Source organism: Lycorma delicatula, chromosome 8, assembly GCF_047948215.1.
Source record: "Lycorma delicatula isolate Av1 chromosome 8, ASM4794821v1, whole genome shotgun sequence".
NCBI classification, from domain to species: Eukaryota; Metazoa; Arthropoda; class Insecta; order Hemiptera; family Fulgoridae; genus Lycorma; species Lycorma delicatula.
The window spans coordinates 96,050,671-96,071,329 of NC_134462.1; the positions used below are offsets into that span (position 1 = coordinate 96,050,671).

General features: G+C 31.3%; 1 protein-coding gene across 2 annotated transcripts in view; it reads left to right on the plus strand.

The window, feature by feature from the left end:
* The window catches only part of veli (L27 and PDZ_signaling domain-containing protein veli), a 35,798-nt gene that overhangs the window by 6,152 nt on the left and 8,987 nt on the right, over positions 1 to 20,659 (plus strand). The window contains exons 1-3 of one of the 2 annotated variants that reach the window (XM_075373116.1): positions 2,955 to 3,316; positions 7,346 to 7,387; positions 17,403 to 17,515. In XM_075373116.1, the coding sequence (XP_075229231.1) occupies positions 3,277 to 3,316; positions 7,346 to 7,387; positions 17,403 to 17,515 (195 nt within the window). In that variant the 5' untranslated portion in view covers positions 2,955 to 3,276. Of the gene's footprint in view, positions 1 to 2,954; positions 3,317 to 7,345; positions 7,388 to 17,402; positions 17,516 to 20,659 lie in introns of those variants that run through there. The other variant, XM_075373117.1, reaches the window with a different exon arrangement.

The window sequence follows — 20,659 nt, forward strand, 5'->3', positions numbered from 1 at the left end:
GCTTGCACAAGATCGTTTAGACCTTTAATTCGGTCTTTCTAGTGGGATAATTACGTCTAGAGCTAGCTTGTGTAATTCTTTTGCTAATCGGCTTTAATTGACATGCATTCTAAAAAGAAGAAAAAAATATATAATAATTTTTTCGTCTACTGTTGTGATTTGCAAGTTATTAAAAGTTTTCTCATACAACAAATCTAACTTGTATAAAATCATCTAATTACATATTTATATTAAAATGATTACGTTTTCTTTTAAATTTAAGCTTTTTAAAAGCAAGATTAAAAAATCGTACACTATTTGGATCTTTTAATTTTTGATAAAAAATTTTAAAATTGGGATATGTTTTTTAAGTTTATTTAATGCTTCTTCTAGATTTCTTTATTGAACACGAATAGCATAATATTTGTACTCTTCTTCTTTATTTTTATCTATAATTATTACACGGTTATCACTTTGATCGAGTGGATAAAGTGTAGATAAATATTATATGGTCATAGTTTTAATTTTTTTTTCCATTACCATTTAATTCTTTAATTTACAACTTACGTTTTAAATTTACATCTACAAGTCTATTATTTTCAATTTCTATATATTGAAATTTTGAATGCAACTGAGCAATATCATCTTTATATGAGTGAAATAAACTTCTATTATATCATAACATTTATCGTAAAAATTGTTTGATATCCACGAAGCAATATCAAGTAACAATTTTTTAGAAACATATGTACAGGTAATAATTTTCGTTATTTCATCTTTATTACCTTTAACATTACAAAAAGCCGATCCTCAAATCTGAGGGTCGGCTTTATTATCATAAAATTTAGTTAATTCTTTCGAATCTTTATTACTAAACCAATTATCAAATCGTTTCCCACCATTTTGACATAATTTTGTTGCATTAAAAAAATTGTATTTGTATCAATTATCTTAAAATCACGAAAGATACCATAAGAATAGTTGTCTGATCTGTTCTTAACACACATCTATTGAACTTATTCGTCTATATAAATACGATAATTTTTATAACAATAAAAGGATGATTTTAAATATCTTTACTTAATTTAAATTTTCATCTTCAAGTCTATTATTTTCGATTTGCAATTGTTCTATATATTGCAACTTGAATGCAACTGAATATTATCATCTTTATATACCTTGAAATCTTTGTTGAAATACTCTTTAATAATTGTATAGCATTTTTTATAGAAATCAGTAGAGAGCCCACAAGCTAAATTTAAAATTAATTCCTCCCTTAAATAAGTACCAGAAATTACTAAATATAGTGGATTTTTGTACGACTATATGAATTATTTTGTGGGTCCGAATTCGGGCCACCAAATGATTCTATTAATTCTTTAGATTGTTTATTTTTAAACCATTTTTTTTAAATTGTTTCCCACTCATCTTTACATAATTTTGTTGCATTAAAAAAACCTGTATCTGTATCGATAATTAGCTTAAAATCACCAATGATACCATATGAATAGTTGTCTTTTATCTGTTCATAACACACATCTATTAAACTCATTTGTCTTTATAATAATAAAGACAATAATTTTTAATAACAATAAAATATTGATTTTATCAAACTGTAATTTACGTTAGACATCAAAGGTGTCAGTGCTATTGTTATCTATCATTAAATAAAAAAAGACAGTTATAATGAATGATTGACAGCCATATACAGTGAGAAGAATTCCCTGACATCTGTTCATAACACACATTATTATACTCATTTATCTGTATACATAAATACGATAATTTTTACAACAATAAAATATTGATTTTTAAATATTTTTACTTATTAGAATCGTAAAAATGTCAAATATTTTTGATAAATTGAGAAGTTTAAATTATTGTAATAATATTAAAAATATTGGTGAAATAATGCATAATAGGCGATATAGAATTGAAAAAATGAAGTTTACAAAGACAAAAAATGGTGATTGAATTATTGCATTAATTGAAGGTTTTGGAAAAATATTTTTGCCATAAAGATTCAGTGATCTTACACTGTCAGATTCGAATGAAATTAATAATTCTAAAGTAGTTTATATAATATATAAGGGTTTGAAAAAACAGTCTAATGGTCATAATTATTATGATGTAGAGGTTTACATGTGGTATTGATGTACCATATTAAGTTGTATATTTTATAGATGTATTCGTTTTGTATGAAATGTAGATTTAGAACTCCATTACATAATTGTGTCGTGGTTGAAAAAAAAAAATACGATCTAGTTGTAGTATTTTTAAGGAAACTAAATTAATTTATATTAAAAAAACTAATCCGTTATGTTTATGCCGTTGGCGTAAAGTCGTTTTATTCCAATGAATTCAAGGTTATGGTCGAGTCTTGTAGTTTACAGGCTTGGTAATTTATTTTGATTTTTTGTAAGGCTTATCTACGTGTATTTTTAAATAGGTTATTTGGATTTTTTTCGATATCAATTTCTCTCAGACTCCAGCTTGTCTAACTATTGCATCATCGTATTGGTGTTAGCTTTTTATATCACGCATTATTTAATTGCTGTTTAGTCTTAATGTATATATTAGGCTTAGTGCTTTTTTATTCTCAACCAATTTCAATGTTGTCATAGTTCCTAGAAGCCTATTTCTCTTTGTCTGCCCTGATGTCATTTCTTCAACTTGCGTATTCAGAAATTATTTTTATCAGGCTTACGTAATTCTTTAGTGGACTGCTCGCTTAAATTATTTTTTGTTATGTCTTTGTTCCCGAATTCCACACCGTTTCTCTAATCGTTCTCATACTAACACTAAGACACTACTCTTGTTGTCAACACACACACACACTCTTTTGTCCATTGCTTTGTTCGCTTCCCCTACTTCTCACCACGCCAGCTTTTTTATTCATTCTAGTTCGGACTTTCATGATCTGCGGATCCTGGTCCTCTTGGAGGGCCAGGCTTCGATGTTTTCTTTCTTTCGCTTAATGTTAATACTTTCGTCGTCTTCGCACTTATAAACGTTGCGGTATTTCTCTGTTAAAATATTTTCTAATTCTACTCTTCAGTTTGTCGTGATTTCACAGTTTTCTATGTTCGTCCAGCCTCGTTTCTTCGTTAAGTTATTCTTCAAATTCTACATTACTTCTCTGTGGAAAGTGCTTCAATCATCCCAAGCTGTCAATTCTGTCGACGCCGAATTTTCTCCAGCTTCTTATTACAATTTTAACGAAGCAGAATTTCATCAAACTCGTTGCTACACATTTCAGATGCCCAGTCTTGCTCAACCTCGAAGCCACATAAGTTAATGACATCCGTTCATTACTATTTGTCACATTATAGTATATGTCAGTAGTACAACTGTTTGCCAGTTTCATTTCTCTATTGATATTATGTTTCTAAATTTACAATTAAAATTAAGGTGTTTCAAGTTCTCTTGTTTTTCAGGCTTTGTCAAAATCTGTATTTAAAAGTGTATATTCATGTATTTTTTTTCTTTTTTCATTTAACATCATTGTTCATATGCTGATTACAGTTGATATTCTAATGTATCATTAAATTATGTTATTTTCATAATTTCTTTTTAGTTTTTAAGGTTATGATTTAACATAAGTTCAGTTGTTTTCTTTCTCAATTAAAGTCCAATTTCTTTGGCAAATATGAGCTGTGTTTTTTGTTAACTTTACCCAACACGTTATTTAATTCGTATGAATGACCTACATACAGATAAATTTATCATCAAAGCCGCGTTTTTTATTTTATTTAACGTTTATTATAATGAATGATTGACAGCCATATACAATGAGAGAAGAATTCCCTGACTTCATCAACATGCTATAATAAATACATTACATGATGAATTCCAAGAATGACCATTGTAAAAGATTAGGAAATCCCATGATTTGAAAATTAATATTGAAGTTGAAGAGAATTTTAAAGCCAATACAATCGCTTATTTATTAATATATTAAAATATAGTGGCTTATCCACCATTAACCGGCAAAGTAATAAAACAACCTTCATAATTAGTTTATTTTATTTTTATTATTTCATGAAATTTTAAGTTATTTATTTTTATTCTTTTTATCTAACTATTTTTAGTTTTTTGTAATTAATGATTGACAGATGATGAGAGAGAGGATTCCCAATTGACATCATTTACTAATCTTGTGTTATAGACATGTAAAAGATCGGGGATTCCCCATGATGTCATGTGTTATTTTTATTCTTTTGTAATTAATGAGCATTGTTTTATGAAGGAAACAGAATTGTGCTTACTACACTTTTTCATGGTGAAAATTTAACTAGAAAGTCTCGTAAAAAAACCTGAGGTTCAAGCACAGTGGCTCGGTACTCAGGACTTGTGTGCCTGAGCCAGAATCTCAGGTTTCTATACTACTAGATAAGGATTTACTCCTTGGTTACTAGTTGTTCTAGTTACTTTTTTACTTATACAAATTTTTACTAGATGAATTATTCATGACAAAATCTTATTGGGAAGATTGTGAGTGGGAATATGGAAATTGAATTTTATAGTAGTTGAAGCAAAATTTTAAAACCGGAAGTTACTGTCCACTGAAAAGAAGTAAAAATAATATTAGCTAAGTACATAGTTTTTTTTGGCAGAGTTCAAAGATGTTTTAAAAGAAATACTGAATGGCATATTTGTTGACAGCAGAAAACTTAATTGTTTGAAAGCAAAAAGAGTAAAATATTGGTGACAAAATGACAGAAAGGAGGATAATGTATCAAAAGTGGAAAAACTTTGTTATTTAGTGTATAAAATTACAAAAGAGAACAAAGTAATTTAAAAATCAAATGTAGATTGGAAGGAGCAAAGAGAGTTTTCATACAAAAAATCGCAGAATGCTAATCAAATATAGATGTAAGGAATACAAATACATTCTTTGTAATTCTTAGATGAATGAAGTTGGTGGGCTATGTATTAAGACATTCAGTCTAATAAATTTGATGTCAGGGGAATTATAGACCATAAAATCTAGAAGACTGATATTAGAATATGTAAAACAATCAAGGACTTGTAGTGATTTGTTGAGATAAAACAATTTCCATAAAACTGAAAGGAATAATGGAGAATGAAATAAACCAGAAAACAGATTAATGATAAAAACAAATTAATTAAAATGTTATGAATTTGATATATTTGGTAAAAGTTTTGATCATTAGTTAAAAAGAATTGTTTAAATATTTTGCTGTTTGAGTTCATAAAGGTCAAGGCATACTTTCTGAATAAAAATATTGAATTATTGATTGATTAATTATAAAAAAAACGTGATCCAAAGCAACAAGAATTGTAGTTTTTTAAGAATTTTGAATAATGTAAATGTAAAAAGTTTTTAGTTGATACATTTTAAGTATTCTTGTGATAATTTTTTTATGATTTGGTCATCACAACTGTTGCTTTCTTGGTTATATTGTTATTCTATATATAGTACACTAAATAAGAGAAAGTATGTTAATTGGGTTAAATTTTGCCTGACCAGATTTTCTTGCCAATCTTGAATTTCATTACGTTCTCTAACAAAAAGAATGTATATACATGTTGACTGGTTTTTAATTGACATCTCTAGTCTGGAGGGACCAATTTGGTATAAATTTGGCACAATGATGTCTTTATATAATGATATTTAATTTTTGTCAAATGACTATGGAGATGAGAACTTTATGGTTCTCAGATCTCAAAATTTTACTCATAGGATAAGTAACTTTTGCGCATAATTTTAGACCCCTTAGGCAGTAGAGGTACTTTCTGATGTTATTTGTTCTTATCCAAACCCCAATAAGAGGTGGAGGACAAAAACCTTTTTTTTCTTTTAATCATTTCTTGATTGAAAGTCATTCTTGTATTAACTGGATGATTCTGTTACATTAGTATGTTACTTTGGTTATGTATTTAGGAAATTTTATTCAGGGATGGAAAATAATAAGCCTATTTTTTTTTGTTTTGAGGACCAAACAAGTGTGGCCAACCATATCTTTTGCATGAAATCCCTAAACTCTATAAGAAAACCATGCTTTGTTTGTTTTGTAAATCTGTTTATATCTCTTGCTTTGTACAACCTTTATAATTTTATTACTTAAATTAGAAATTTCCACAACTTTCTAATTTTTTTTTTGTAGTATCAAATAGAACATAAATTCAGTATAGTTTTCTTTTTATTCACCTTTAGTTTAATGTTTTTATTTAAATATTTTATTATATTTATTTTTTATCTTTGGATTGTTACTTTGCTTTTATTTATCTTCCTTTCAATTACTTTTTAATTAAAAAAAAATTACTTGCCAGCTAGTTATTTAAAAATGTTATTGGCTATCAGCCTATGATATTTATGCTTTTTGCTTTATTTAGAATGAGAACTATTATATAAATTATGCCCTCCTTTTTTTAAGTAGATGTACAAGGTGTGATAAAAAACGATAATTTTAATTTTTATCAAAGAGAATGTCTTTATTCTTCTGAATTGTGATATTGTCCCCCAGAGATGTAACGCACACTTATGCCAGCTTTTTTTCAATTTTTAAAATATTTATAAAAGCATTTTTTGATAAAGCTGTTCATTTAGTGATTTTTCTTCTTTTTTTTATCTTTTCTCAAATCATATTTTTAATGTTCTCTTAATGAGAACAAGTAAATGTTGTAGGTGCTATGTCTGGAGAATACTGAGACTAGGCATCAATATGGTGTTATTTTTGGCTAAAGAAATAGTGAAGTGTGAGCTGGAGCATTTTGTTTGTACAAAATTCAAGAATTGTTTGACCAAAAACTGTTTGTTTTCTTCGGGTTCATCTAGCCTAAAACTGCCAAGTAATACTGTTTGTTGGCTGTGCAACCATATGTCAGTAAGGAGTATCTTAGCATTTGAACTTTGCATACTTAGTTCTTCAGGAAGCTTCCATTGGGATGACTGGACCTTATTTCAATATCATAACCATACACCCATGGTTTTGTCACCTGTTTTGACTACTTGAGTTGTCAGAGATGTCAACAATGAAGGATTGTTTTATGATGTTGCTTTTGTTGAAAATTCACATTTTGAAACAAATTTTGCTATCCAAAATATCAAAATTTTTCATGTGTGGTAATTCTGATCAGCAACTTCTCTAATAGTGATGCGACAGTTACTGTGTACAATGCCCTTTGTTTTGTCAATATTTTTATTGGTTGTTGATGTATTAGGATCTCTAGTTCTTTTGTCATTTTTACAATCTTCTTAAAACTGTGTAGTGCATTATAAACCCTTTAAAAATTCTTGTTTTGTGTGTGTGTGTGCATTTTTAATTAGTTTCTAAAAAAAATAGTATATTTCAATTAATTACCTTTATAATTCTTGTTTTTCTTTTCTTTTTTTTTGCAGATGTTAACAGAGCAGTAGAATTGTTGGAAAAGTTGCAAAAGAGTAAGTTATGAATATTAGATGATATTTTTTGTGAATTTTTTTTTTGATCTGTAAGCATAGTTTTCTTGTGTTAAGTTCCCTTTATGGACTGCGCAGCTCTCAAAATAAGTGTGATATGCATTTCTTATTGGCACATTAAGTCAAATTTCATGTAAATTTTGAAATATTCAGTTCTGTTTATTTTTGCAAAAACTAGCAAACAAAAATTTAGACTTAACAAATATGGACAACTTAAACATAAAAACAAACTAAAAAGTGTACAGTAAATTAGTTTTAACTTAATACTATCATTACATCATATTTTAAAAATTAAAGAAATTAAAAGCTTGAAGTTGGAAATTGTACCTTATTAAAAAAATGTGTTGAAGCATCATCAGAAAAAGTACAGGCTGTGCACTGGTGCACCACCATAATTCATATAAAATAAAACATACAAAGATGAAGTAAAAAAAAAAAGTTGTTGGAAGTGCTTGAACAGAGTGCTAGAAGGTAAAGTTTAAACTATTTTTAAAATAATTTATAAAACCAGTTATCTTAAAAATATAAGTAACAAAATAACTATGATACCTTAGAAAATTCCTTATATCACATCTTAGCAGAACATACAAAGACACAAGTTTAAAGACAACAAATTTTAAACAGTTATCTAATAAAAACAACGTCATCAAGTTTTCTTCTTTTTTTTAATTTTTGGGTTATATAGCTGAAGCAATGATATATTATAGGATACGTTATTAGTCTAAACTAGTGTAATATTTTTCCTTATCCTGCTTGAAGTAACATTATGATCCCCATCCCTCATTAAAAAGATCCTCAGTACTTTATTAATAAATAAATATATAAAGAGGCAGAATTCTGAAAACCTTAAAAAATGGAAAAGTGTTCTGTCATTCTAAATTGCACACTTAATTTTATAACTTTATTCTTAGCAATAATAGTAGCATTAATATTTTAAAAAGTACTTTCCACACCAGCAGGAAATTCCATATTTGAGTTTAGATTGAACATTTGAAATTTAAATCATATTCATCATTCTTAAGATACAGTGGTGATATACTTCCATAAAAAATAAAAATGGCTGATAACATATAACTGCATTAAATCTGTAAATTTTAGAAACATTTCTTATCAATAGACAGATCTAAGCAGTTAATATTGACAAGATGTTTGATTGACATACAATCTCTACATATTGTATCTTCAAGTTGAACACAGCTTACATATCAAAAATACAATGTATCAAGATAAGTAGAAGGATTTTCTAGAACTAAACTGCATATGTGTTTTTGCTACTGCATTTAGTCAACCTGTTAAAAGTAAACCACATTTTTAATAAATCAAGATCATGTATGGTACATATCATTTTTCAGGCCTGGCAAATGTTTCAAGTTTTAGCATAGTGTATTGTCATTTGCAAAGCTAGTTAATGATCCCCTAAACAATTTGAAACTGACTGTTTACATAAAAAAAATAATAAAACTGGTCCAAGGATCAAGCCCTGATGGAGGTGCACTGCCAGTGTTCCAGGGTTGGAGTGTTAGGGACCTAGACCAGGAGGCTTTTGCGGAGGTCCTTGATCTTGGTGGTGTGCATGGGGCTACCACGGCTGAGGAAAAAGCTACTCGCCTGGCAGGATGTTTAGAAAAGGCTTGTGCGGGTTTGCCACAGAAGTATAGTAGATCGGGCACCCACCCGTGCACCCAGGTCATCACCAAGAAATGACAGGAAAGTCGCAGGTTGAGGAGGCAAATGACCAAGGAGTACCTGCACTCCCATCAAGCCATATGTGCGACACAATACAGGAAGTGCAGGAAAGAGCTCGCAGGACTTATTCATAACCCACCAGGTTAGTCTAGTGGTGAACAAGTCTTCACAAATCAGCTGATTTTGAAATGGAGCGTACCAATGTTAATCCTAGTAAATCCTAGTAAAGGGAGTTACTTTTGTACGGATTTGAATACTAGATCGTGGATACCGGTGTTCTTTGGTGGTTGGATTTCAATTAACCACATACCTCAGAAATGGTTGACCTGAGACTGTACATGACTACATTTCAGTTACACTCATACACATCATCCTCATTCATCCTTTGAAGTAATACCTGATGGCGATTTCCGGAGGCTAAACAGGAAAAAAAGAAAAAGAAAAGAGGACTTTGAGTCAAAAGCCAAGGCATGGAAACAGCTGTTATCAGAGGTGGATTCAGACCCATGGGGAAGACCGTACAGGATGCTTGTTAGAACACTGACACCCAAAGTGCCTGTAATGAGATATGTACAAGTATGGTGTACAATAGACGGTTTTTCCTCGAGAAAAAGAATTAGAGGCTGATGTTATGGAAGAAATGGAGCCTTCGCCCCTCTTCATGGCTGATGAGCTTGCTGTGGTGATAACCTAAATACTGGTGAACATGGCACCAGGGCTGGACTGGCTGCCAAATTTAGTAGTCAAGGTGTTGGCTTGGATATAAGTTTTTAATACGTGCATTTCTGAAGGTGTTTTTCTAACAAAATGGAATCACTTGCCATGATCACCTTGTTAACCAAGGTTTTGGAATGAATGATCCAGCAGTGGATTTCAGGAATAATGGAAGAGGCGGTTCTCTCTGGGACAGTTTGGCTTTTGCAGGGGAAGGTTCACCCCAGATGCCATTGCTGGAGTGTGCAAGATGGCAGAGAGAATTATTAAAACTGGTGGTGGCAGGATGTGTGTTTGATGATGTTGGATGTGAGGAATGCATTTAATAACATTCCTCATATTATCATAATGCGGTCCTTGGAGATTCATGGTGTCCTAGAGTATCTTTGTAGGATAGTCTGTTCATACCGTACAGGACATAAGATGGTATGCCAGGTCCAGAATGAACTGGTGTTACATGGTCTTGATAGGGGAGTGCCACAGTGGTCAGTGGGACCCCTGTGGCACTCCTGACACACAGGGTCAGGGGTGGTGTGAGAGGGTGCATGGCTCACCGGGATACAGTCTTATGCAGTTCCCTGGAGGGGGTGGCTATAGATCATGTATCTACTATATGTTTGACTTAAACCACTCGGACATTTGCCTAGATTGCAGGGAGAAGAGACCCCAGAGCACATATATTTCTAGTGACTGTGTTTCACGTAGGATCACTTGGAAATTTGACACACTGGGTGTGACCATATGTTCATGCCGAATAAAAAACAAGGGATCCTGCTGCAAGGTGTGGAGAGCTGTGGAAGATTTCACTAAGAAGGTAATGGTGAAACTTTGTGCTGCAGAGGAGTCTCATAAGGGAAGGAGACGTCAGAGGGTGCCGGGTTGGACAGGCCCACGGCTGAGCACTGTGGGGCCTCCTGAGAATCTGGAGGTTGCCTTGGTGCAATGAAGGCATGGGCACTCCATTCGCGGTGCACAATGGTGTCTCTCACTGTTACATTGCAGTAAGATAGTCTCTGTTTGGTAAGTACTGTGTTTTGACAGTATTGTTGGATGTTTCTTGTAGTTTTATTGTTGCTGTTTTGTGAGTTTTGTCTGTGTGATGTGTATGTTTGTTTTAGTTGTTCCTTGATCTGTTGGTGTGCATGGTTGTTGATTCTTTTGGCTTATTTTGTTGTCTGTTTGTGACTTTTGTGTTTTGTTTTTTTGTGGGAGTGCATGTTTATTTGGGTGTTATCTGTTGTGTTTGCAGTGAGTGATTGTGTTTGTGGGTGTTTCCCCTTCCTGCAGGTTCCAGGAGGGGTGGTTGGTTAGCCAGGGGTGGAGTTTAGTCGATAATGCGCAGGAACACATATGCACTTAATATCTTGCGGAACCTGTTAGTGAGCCCGACACTGCCAAGGTGCCTGTAAATTAGGTTCCTCCATCCCTTTATCAAAAAAAAAAAAAGAAAGAATCGAGTCCTGGGGGATACCACAAGTTATTAGAACTAACATTTTTGAATTCTGACAAATTCCAGTGTATTACGACAGTGAATCAAATATAACAGTATCATAAAATGAAGGCGAGCATGATGTCAACCAATTGCGCACAAACACTTCAACAGCAGCATTGTCTTCAAATTTCTGTCCTTCAAGTGCTTCTTTTAATGGCTCTGATAAATCACAGAGCGATAAATGACTGTATGGAAGCTGCTTCATTGTAGTCCAGAGTAAGAATGCAATTTTTTTTCTTGAGTTAGAACTGCAGTAGGGGGCCAAGCATTGTCATGAAGCGGAATAATATCTATGATTGGAAAGTGACATCTTTTTTGACAATATGTTAGTTTTGCTTCGTCTAAAAGTTAGCAGTCACATGCAGAATTCTCTGTACAACATTCATGAAGAAAATCAACATGCAAAACTCCTTTGAAATCCAAAACTACTGTGGCCAGAACCTTTCCAGCTGACAGTAGAGTTTTGGCTTTAATGGGTGCAGTTTCTCTCTTTTTTTCACCACTCCATACTTGCCTGTTTTGATTTTGGGTTGTAATGGTCCACCAAAGTTTCATCACTGGTCATAATTCAATGCAAAAAAATTCTTCAGCTTTGTAATGACTCAACAACTGCTGGCACATCTCTAGCCAATAGAGTTTCTGACCTTCGGTGAGAAGACAAGAGATCCATTGTGCTGCCACTTTTTTAAATACAAGATCACCAGTAATGATTGCCTGAGCACTGTCGTAGCTTATTTTTATCTCAGAAGCAATTTCTGTAATTGTTAATCGATGATCGACCTTGATAAGGCGATGATCCATGAGAATGTTTTCAGCAGTAGTCCAAGGCCAAGTGCCCTTGGACGATATTGGACTTCATTTTCAACTACTTCTCGTCCTTCTGAAAACTGTTTATACCAGCCATACACTTGAGTTGTTTTAAGTGTGTTGTCTCCGAACTGTGCTTGAAGTCTTCTCAAAGTTTTGGATGGTTTCACACTCTGCTGTGAAAAATTTAATAATACGTTGCACAACGCATAATGATTCCACCTGCTGTGACATTGTGATACTGACTAGAAAAAAGTGTTGAGCTGGTTTTCTAAGAGTGGGACCACCTCCACATATCCCTGCGTACAACACTGAGAAGCCATGTTCCTCTCTATTAGCCGTGCATCAATGACAACAAAAATTCAGGTTTATATTTGATTCACCCACATACTTATTAGCTCTTGGACCAATACCAAGCTATTTAAACAAACATCTAATAGAATCGCATGGTCCACAGAATCAGATATCCAGATGGCCATGGTGATGTCAACAACATTACACTTGTTACCATACTTAAACCTTCAGATATAGTAAAGAAAGAATTACGCAGAGCATCAATAGAGTTCCCTCCAAAAACCCTAACAGACTTTGACATAAGACATTATTAATCAAAAAATTCATGCACTGCTTTCTCACAATTTTTTTCCAAAATTTTTTAAAACAGAAGTATTAAAACTGATCTAAAATTATTTATATCTCTAGTATTGGCCTTTTTAAACAGAACTACAACAGCCATCTGTAAAAGTTCTAGAGAAACATTCCAAGTGAAAGACCGCAGTTAATTTAAAAGCTTAAGACCATTGAAATTGTTTTAGGAAGTACGTTAACAGTGATTAAAGATATGCACTTGATGCTAGGAGATATTTTACTGTTAAGTGACTAAACACCTGACACCTCAACAGTGTAAGTGAAGAACAAATAGTAGGAGTTTAATACATGGGTAATTGGAAAAAATTATAGCACCATATGTCAGATGAATCAAGATTTTCTTTAAGTTCATTTGCACCTGTACTATAGAAACAATTAAATCCCTTGGCAATTTGATTTAGACTCGCTCAAAACTGTCAGGATTGTCATCCATATGAATCCAATTTTTAAGTTAATGACTCTGATGTTACCCTTTATGAGATCATTAATTGCCACTTTTTTACATTTTTTAAATAACTTGTTTCTAAACTGTTGTCTTTTACATAACACTAACAGTCATCCAATATTTAAGCAACTTATACCTCAAAGTATTGGTTTCACAAATAATAATAGCATAATTAACATTATCTTTAAGGATATAAAAAAATTTAAGACCAAATTATACACATTGAACAATCCACTTCGTTTAGATTATTCTTTAAAAGCTTAGTCACTTTTTCATTTTTTTTTTAAGTAGAATTTTTTTTACAATGATCAGATTCAAAGTAAATTGACAATCAGTTTATCATGTTATTATCATAGACCTGATGGAATTACATAAGCATATGAATGAACTGTCAGACAATCTAAAATAAAAATGCCCCAAATAGTAATGAACTCAGTAGTAGTAGGTATTCTTTCAAACCATAATTGGCTATTATAGATTGATTTTTAAATATTTAAACTTATATCTGTAACAGTCAACAAATTATTCTAGCCCAATGCAAACATCATTTAATTAAGAAATAGAATTAGAGATAGTGGATGAATGTAATTTATAAAGAGCAATAACAGTTAGGAGAGGCCGGCCAGACTCAAAATCAACAAAGACTTCGTGTCGGCTGAAGTCATAGCAACCGCCACATACTGCTGAAACATGTTCACACCATCCCATCTGACCTGTAATTCTTGCTACATTTTGCAACTTAATATATTTATCCATATAATTCACATTCTCTAACCATTACTTCAGATAATACAATAATTTCTGGTAATTTATTAAATGAATTTAAAAACCCTAAGAAATAATCAAAAGTTATTTTATATTGTGCAAGCTATTTATATTGTAATGAATAACAGCAATTGTATTTAATTTTAGCATATCATTTCATTGAATAAAACAAATGAATCCTCACTATAAGCTATTAATTGTAAACATAATAATTAATCTTAAAAAATCAAGCTGACTACGGTACTCAGTTAAGGAGATTTTTTTAGAGCTGTAGATTCTTTCTGTAAAAATTTTGTCGTTCCAAATCCATAAATATGCTTAATTTTTTTTTATCTTTCTTTATCTCTCAAGATGCAATATAGAATTTCCTTCTAGTACTCGAGCTTACAAAAATCTGGATGTGAGCTCTTGTGAACTTTTGTTTTACCCACTTTTTCTAGATATTCAGCTTATCTTCTCTCTTCTGTATTAAATTACTTTTAATACAGAGACCCCAAAATGTGTACATCCAGCATCACCTACTTTTGTTATGATGTCATAAATGTCTTTTTTTGTTGTTTTCTGGGATCCCACAAATGTCAACTGTCAGATCTTGCATATTATTCATTATTATCTAATCAAGTTTCCAGTTTTTTAACCCTCTTCAAAATATGCATTCCAATGTTTATGATACCGTGCATATGCTCAAATGCTGAAATTATTTCCTCTACACCCTAACACTCTTCTTTTATGTCATCAGACATGAATACAACTTGTGATATATTGCTTTATGTTTTGCGTCAAATAACGCCTGTATAACAAAAATATGAACTGTAAGATCTATTAGCCCTGAGTAAGATTGTAAACTGCATTCTTTGCAACCTGAAGGTTCCACAATGCCTGAAACATCTTCAAAATTGAAGAAGTGAAATAAGATATAATGCCGATGACCAAACCCACGTTTGTTGAATCGGTTCTCATAGATTATTGAAATTAACAACATAGGGTGCACTTCACTACATGCTAACAGATGACACCATGCTGACAGCACCAGTTAGCCTAAAAATTAAAAAAAAGTGTAACCAATTAAGCTTAATAATAGTTATTATTATAAGGCTGTGTTATTAGTCCTTCAGTGAAAGGGCAAAGACAGTGCAATCTACTTGCACTGTGAGCCCTCCTGTAAAAATTATCAAACCAAACAACTGAGTCCCCATGAATAAAATTTATCAAGTAAAACAGATACAAATGATGTTGTAAATTAAGAAATTAAAGTTACAGCTGTACTTAATGCTAATTGATTACACTGGAAGTTGTATGAAGTTAGAAGAAAGATAATCAAGATGGCTGAAACTTGCCAAAGAATGAAAAGATTAGGGTGCAAACGAAAAGTGAGTGGTAGAAGAACTGTAGGGTTTTTGAAAAACCTTGACTGATCAGATGAGTGAAAGATTATAATGAGAATGGTAAGCTGATGGAAGAACAAAAAAAAGTGAGGCAGTCTGTGAACTTGTCTCAGATCAGATGAGATATTTATTAGCATATATTAGAAACAAAAATAAACTTAATTGGCATTTCTTTACAATACAGACCAAATTCCTTTATACCACCAATGTTTTTAATTGTATGTTTTTAAGTAAGATTTGATGAAAAGGATCATTTACATTTTATGAGGTATTTATTATAAGAAAGAGAAAACAAAACTGTTCAATTTTATAATATTGTCTTTTCATTTTATATAATTTAAGCATAGAGAGAAATAAAATAGAAGTATTTAATTGATTTCTTTTTAATTAACAAGAAATAATATATCAGTAATTACTTTATTAAAAAATGATGTTATGCAATAAATAATATTTTCTGTTATCATATAACATTCTTATTATTTATCACGTTTATAATATTTTGAATTTTGTAAATATTAAATGAAAAAATAAATATTAAAGGTAAATAAATAAAATAAATACTATTAAATGAAAAAATAAAGTAAATATTAAATGAAAATATTAAAAAATTTGATAAAGATGGAATGATATTGTTAAACAAATGAAACTTAGTTTTTAAAAATTACATTGCATTTACGTTATGGGGAGAAAAATAAAATTTGACTATTTAGTTTAAATTATCCCTGAAATTACAGCATCTATCCCATAAATGAATGTAAAAATGAAGAATATTCAAAATATATAAAAATTTTAAACCAAAAAGTAGACCCTCAATCTGTGGGAAGTAGGATTGGTTGATCCTCAAGCTGGGGATTTTATTTAATTAAAAAACGAGAGTGCATTAGAAGAGATAATAGGTAGATTTAACCTTAAAAATGAGTTCCCCAGAAAGAAAGCTCTTCAACAGACAATTAGAGTAGGGCTATGGAGAGGATGTAATCTCATATTTTTTGCTTGCTGATCTGGAAAAATCATAAAGAAATTATTTGAAGTAACTTAATACTTTTATTATTTTAACAGACAACTGATGTAGTCCATTAACTATTAATATTGATTAATAACTACTTCGAGAGAAAATTTAACTGTTGTTTTCTAATTTCTGTGATTGTAAGAACATTTTCATTTGATTTATGTTTTACTTGCATTTCATTAAAGGAGATAGAATATACTATATAGACTAGAACCCTTTTATTATGAACCGTTTATGTTAAGTTCAGCAAATTTGATTACATAGCAACATTTTTCTACATTTTGTACACCTCTAATGTAATAAGCTGAAATTTGTATTCATATTTATCTAAAATAGCATTGGGATTTGCAGAATTACATAAAAATAAGATAGTTAATAAAATAAATAATTATTATAATAAATAAAGGCAAGAAGAAATTACAGAACCTAGGGATTAAAAGAACAGGAAATGAATGATGATAGAAAGCTGTTCAGACAAAAAAAATGATGTTGGTGTGATTTTTCCTTCCTCGTTTTTCAAACTCAAAGTGAAATGGTCAGAACAGAGAAAGACCAAACACATGGAAAGAATATTGGGAGAAAAGAAAAAGAAAGAAACTGCAAAAAAAGTAATAGTAAAAAGCAAATAAAGAAGTAATTATTCATCACACAGAAAACTCAGTATAGTATCTAGTCTGAGCTGTATATCCTGCGTTAAAAATACAGACTAAAATCGCTAAATTAAGATAATTCAAAGGTATAAATGAGTAATTTTTTTTTGACAATACAACGAAAAGAATGAAAATGGTATAAATCTTGAAATAACTAAGTGTGTCTCATAATGACAAGATGAGCTTATTGTTTCTGATGCTTCAGTTTCAAAGATTTATGAAAAGACTTTATTTGTAAAAATAAAAAAAATAGAAATAAGAGTCTTTAAATTGTGTAAAGAATGTTTATATTTCAAATGTTTTTAGTTATATTGAATTTCCTTATTATTTAAATATGTTAGATTTATAAAATCCAGCTTTTTGCTGTTTATGAATAACCAAAGCCTTTTATTTCAGGTGGAGAGGTGCCTGTTACTAAGTTAGCAGCATTACAGAAGGTTTTACAAAGTGATTTCTTGAATTCTGTGCGGGAGGTTTATGAACATGTTTATGAAACTGTTGACGTTCAGGTAATTATTTATTTTTGAATATTATTTCAGTATTGTTATTTATTATAAAACGTGCTGTTAATTACTATAAAATTTCATTTCTTTTCTCCACTTGCTAAAGTTATTTTGATAAATTCTGTACTAGATTCTGATCCTTGTGTAATTCCTTACATGTGTGTACCATTTATGTTCAGTTTTTATGTAGCTGTGTTATAGGAAGCCTAAACAGCATTATGATGATTCTAACTAGGTCTTGACTCTGGACCTAGTTATAATCATTATGTAGTTATTTCCTTTGAAAAAAATAATATACCAGGTGATTCAAAAAGGACTTCACAAGTTTAAAAGCATATAAAAATCTATTGAGATTACTTACAGATTTGGTTGAGGTCTCATTTCATAGAAAAACAAAAAGTTTGTCATCCTACATTCACTTTAGTTCGGTATGGCTTCCATTAGTAATACGACATACATCCCACCTGAAGTCAATTCATTCCAGACTGTAGTCAGCAAATTGGGTGTTACTTCTGCAGTTGTGACAAATTTTTTAAGGTCTTAGCTCAACAAGATCATCAAGAAAAGGTGGTAACCTGATCTTTAATGAAGTCTCACAAGAAAAATTTTAGCAGGATCAAATGTGGAGAGCAAGTTGGCTATGCACTTGGGCCTTCACGACCAATCCACTGACCCGGGAATCTAGAATCAAGAAAATCTTGGACTTGTAGGTGATGATAAGGTGGTGCCCTGTCTCGCCGATAATAATTGCATCCATCTTGGTCATCATTGTGTAACTGAAAAATTAGAAAATTTTGAAACATATTCAAATAAATGATACCGTTTGTGGTTGCCGCCTAGAAGAACAAGCCATTGTTCAAGTTTTGAGGAAGCTTTGCTTTGGTCAAAACATTTGACTTTCAGGCTATCACAAATGTACTGCAAAGTTTCATGAGGATTTTTGATACCCCATTTTCAGTAGTTATGGGTGTTCACCTTGCCACTGATGTGAAACGTTTACTCATCACTAAAAATTACATTGTCTAAAAATGCATCATTGTATGCCATTCTATCCACCATTGCACACAAAACTGCAGCTGAGCAACTTCAAGTGCAATTGTTTACATAATACGTGCCAAAAAGTCATTTGTGGAATGCCAGCCTCATTTTTTGACATGTGTAGAGTTGATTTCATGCAAAGCTTTGTCTTTTTTTCTTCTTTCTGTCAGCAGCTTCAGGGATATGTGGGCATCCTGGTGATTTCATACATTTAATAAAATAACCTGTCTCAACAAAGATTTGGTGCCGAGAGTAAATTGTATGCCTACTACGAACTTCCCTAATGTACTCTATGAAAATTACATTGAACTGCATTTGCGGACTGCAAATCATGAAACCAAAACACACAGCACCAGTAAATGTACCCATTCTAACAACACTGGTGACAGCACTAGTGGCCGAATTCGATAGTAATGAAAATTATGCGAATCAGGACTTTATGTGATGTTTTGCTATGAAATGAGACCTCAACTGAATCCATGTTATTAAATAAATATATACATTATGTAAAGTGGTATATCTATTAATCAGTCTGTATATGATATTAATTTAACAATGTACAACATATTAAAGAAGTAATATATCAAAGAATTCTTAAGTATGAATATACAATAAGAAATGCCAGCTGTACAGAAACATATTAGCAAATAGTTTAATCTTTTATTTCTCATTGTTGTTTGTTGGATGTCGTTACTTAACAGTTTTACATTGGATGAATGAATCTTGTCATTTCTGACCATAAGTTGCTCATGAAACTGGCAGAGCCATTCCCAAGAATAACAATCATCACATGCCAGAGTTTATCAGGAATGCAAGAAATAAATCTGTTCTTGGTGCCGTTTTCAACAGACTGAATATTCTATTGCTTATCAGAATATCAAGTCCTGTAAATGGAGGAGTTATTCATCTTTAAGTGATGCTTTAATTTTCCTCAATGCAGAGACTAGCTGTATAACAAACATCATTACTTGTATCTCTGATGGTTTTTATTGATCTCAATAATACAGATTGGAACAAATTGTAGCAAAAAATTCTCACTTGGCCCAATTTAAGTTCTTAGAATTAAATAGGAAAATTGGTTCCAGAGCATCTAATTTGCTAACAAGGTTATTCATCCCTATATTGCAGCCATCCCATGCACATCCATCTACTAAAGAAACAACACTCAAGTATTATATAAATATTTAATTTGTTACTCTGAACTTATCATGAATTGATTAGGTAGTGCCATATCTCTCTTGGACTTGTAATTGCAGAATTATCAAGACTTCATTAAATATATGACAATGTATAGGTAGTCTCTTAAAATGTGGAGGAATTCTTTTGCAGAATTCACCAGTTAAGGGGCACCTATTAAATTTATAGTTGGATGGACTAAATATTAATCTGACTATCCATTTTGAAGTTATCAAGAACTGTAACTTCTACTCATAATGTATATCCAGATAGTAGCTGTATAGGGATCATATTTTTCTTATGTTAAATCACATTTTTACCCATGATGGCTGATTGCTGGAGCATGTTTATATTTTTAAACCAGAAATTACATTTGTTTTTTTTATAACTAATGAATGAGTTGACAGATTTCGGTGTGGTTTTTGTGAAATGATTTCTTATTCCTCAAGAAAGATGTTTAATAATTTAAATATCCAAATTGCATACTGCTTTTTAATTAGTTTTTCATATAATTGAATTTTTATAAGAGTTCATCATGTAAACATGGTGGCCAACGTGTTGTCAATGCCAGTAGTTGCTAGTGACCAACATTCCTTGTGCATGAGCCAACCTGAGAATGTTAAAAAGTGGTAGTTATTTTAGAAGATAAAATTAAAAACCACTAATGACATTTTAAAATTCATCTTCTTGATGAATTGCATAAGTTAAAAAAGCTTGGAATGAAATGACAACAGGATATATCATCAGAGAAACACAAAGTACTAACCTAACCAAGATTTTGAAGAAGATAATGAAATAATAAGGTGGAATCCCATTAATTAGAAGCTAATTACAGCTCCTCCTTTACTGATAATGTGATTACATTTAATAAGTCGCATATTATATGTTTGAAGAAGATCGCATATTATATGTCTGAAGAAGATGATTGGTATCAAA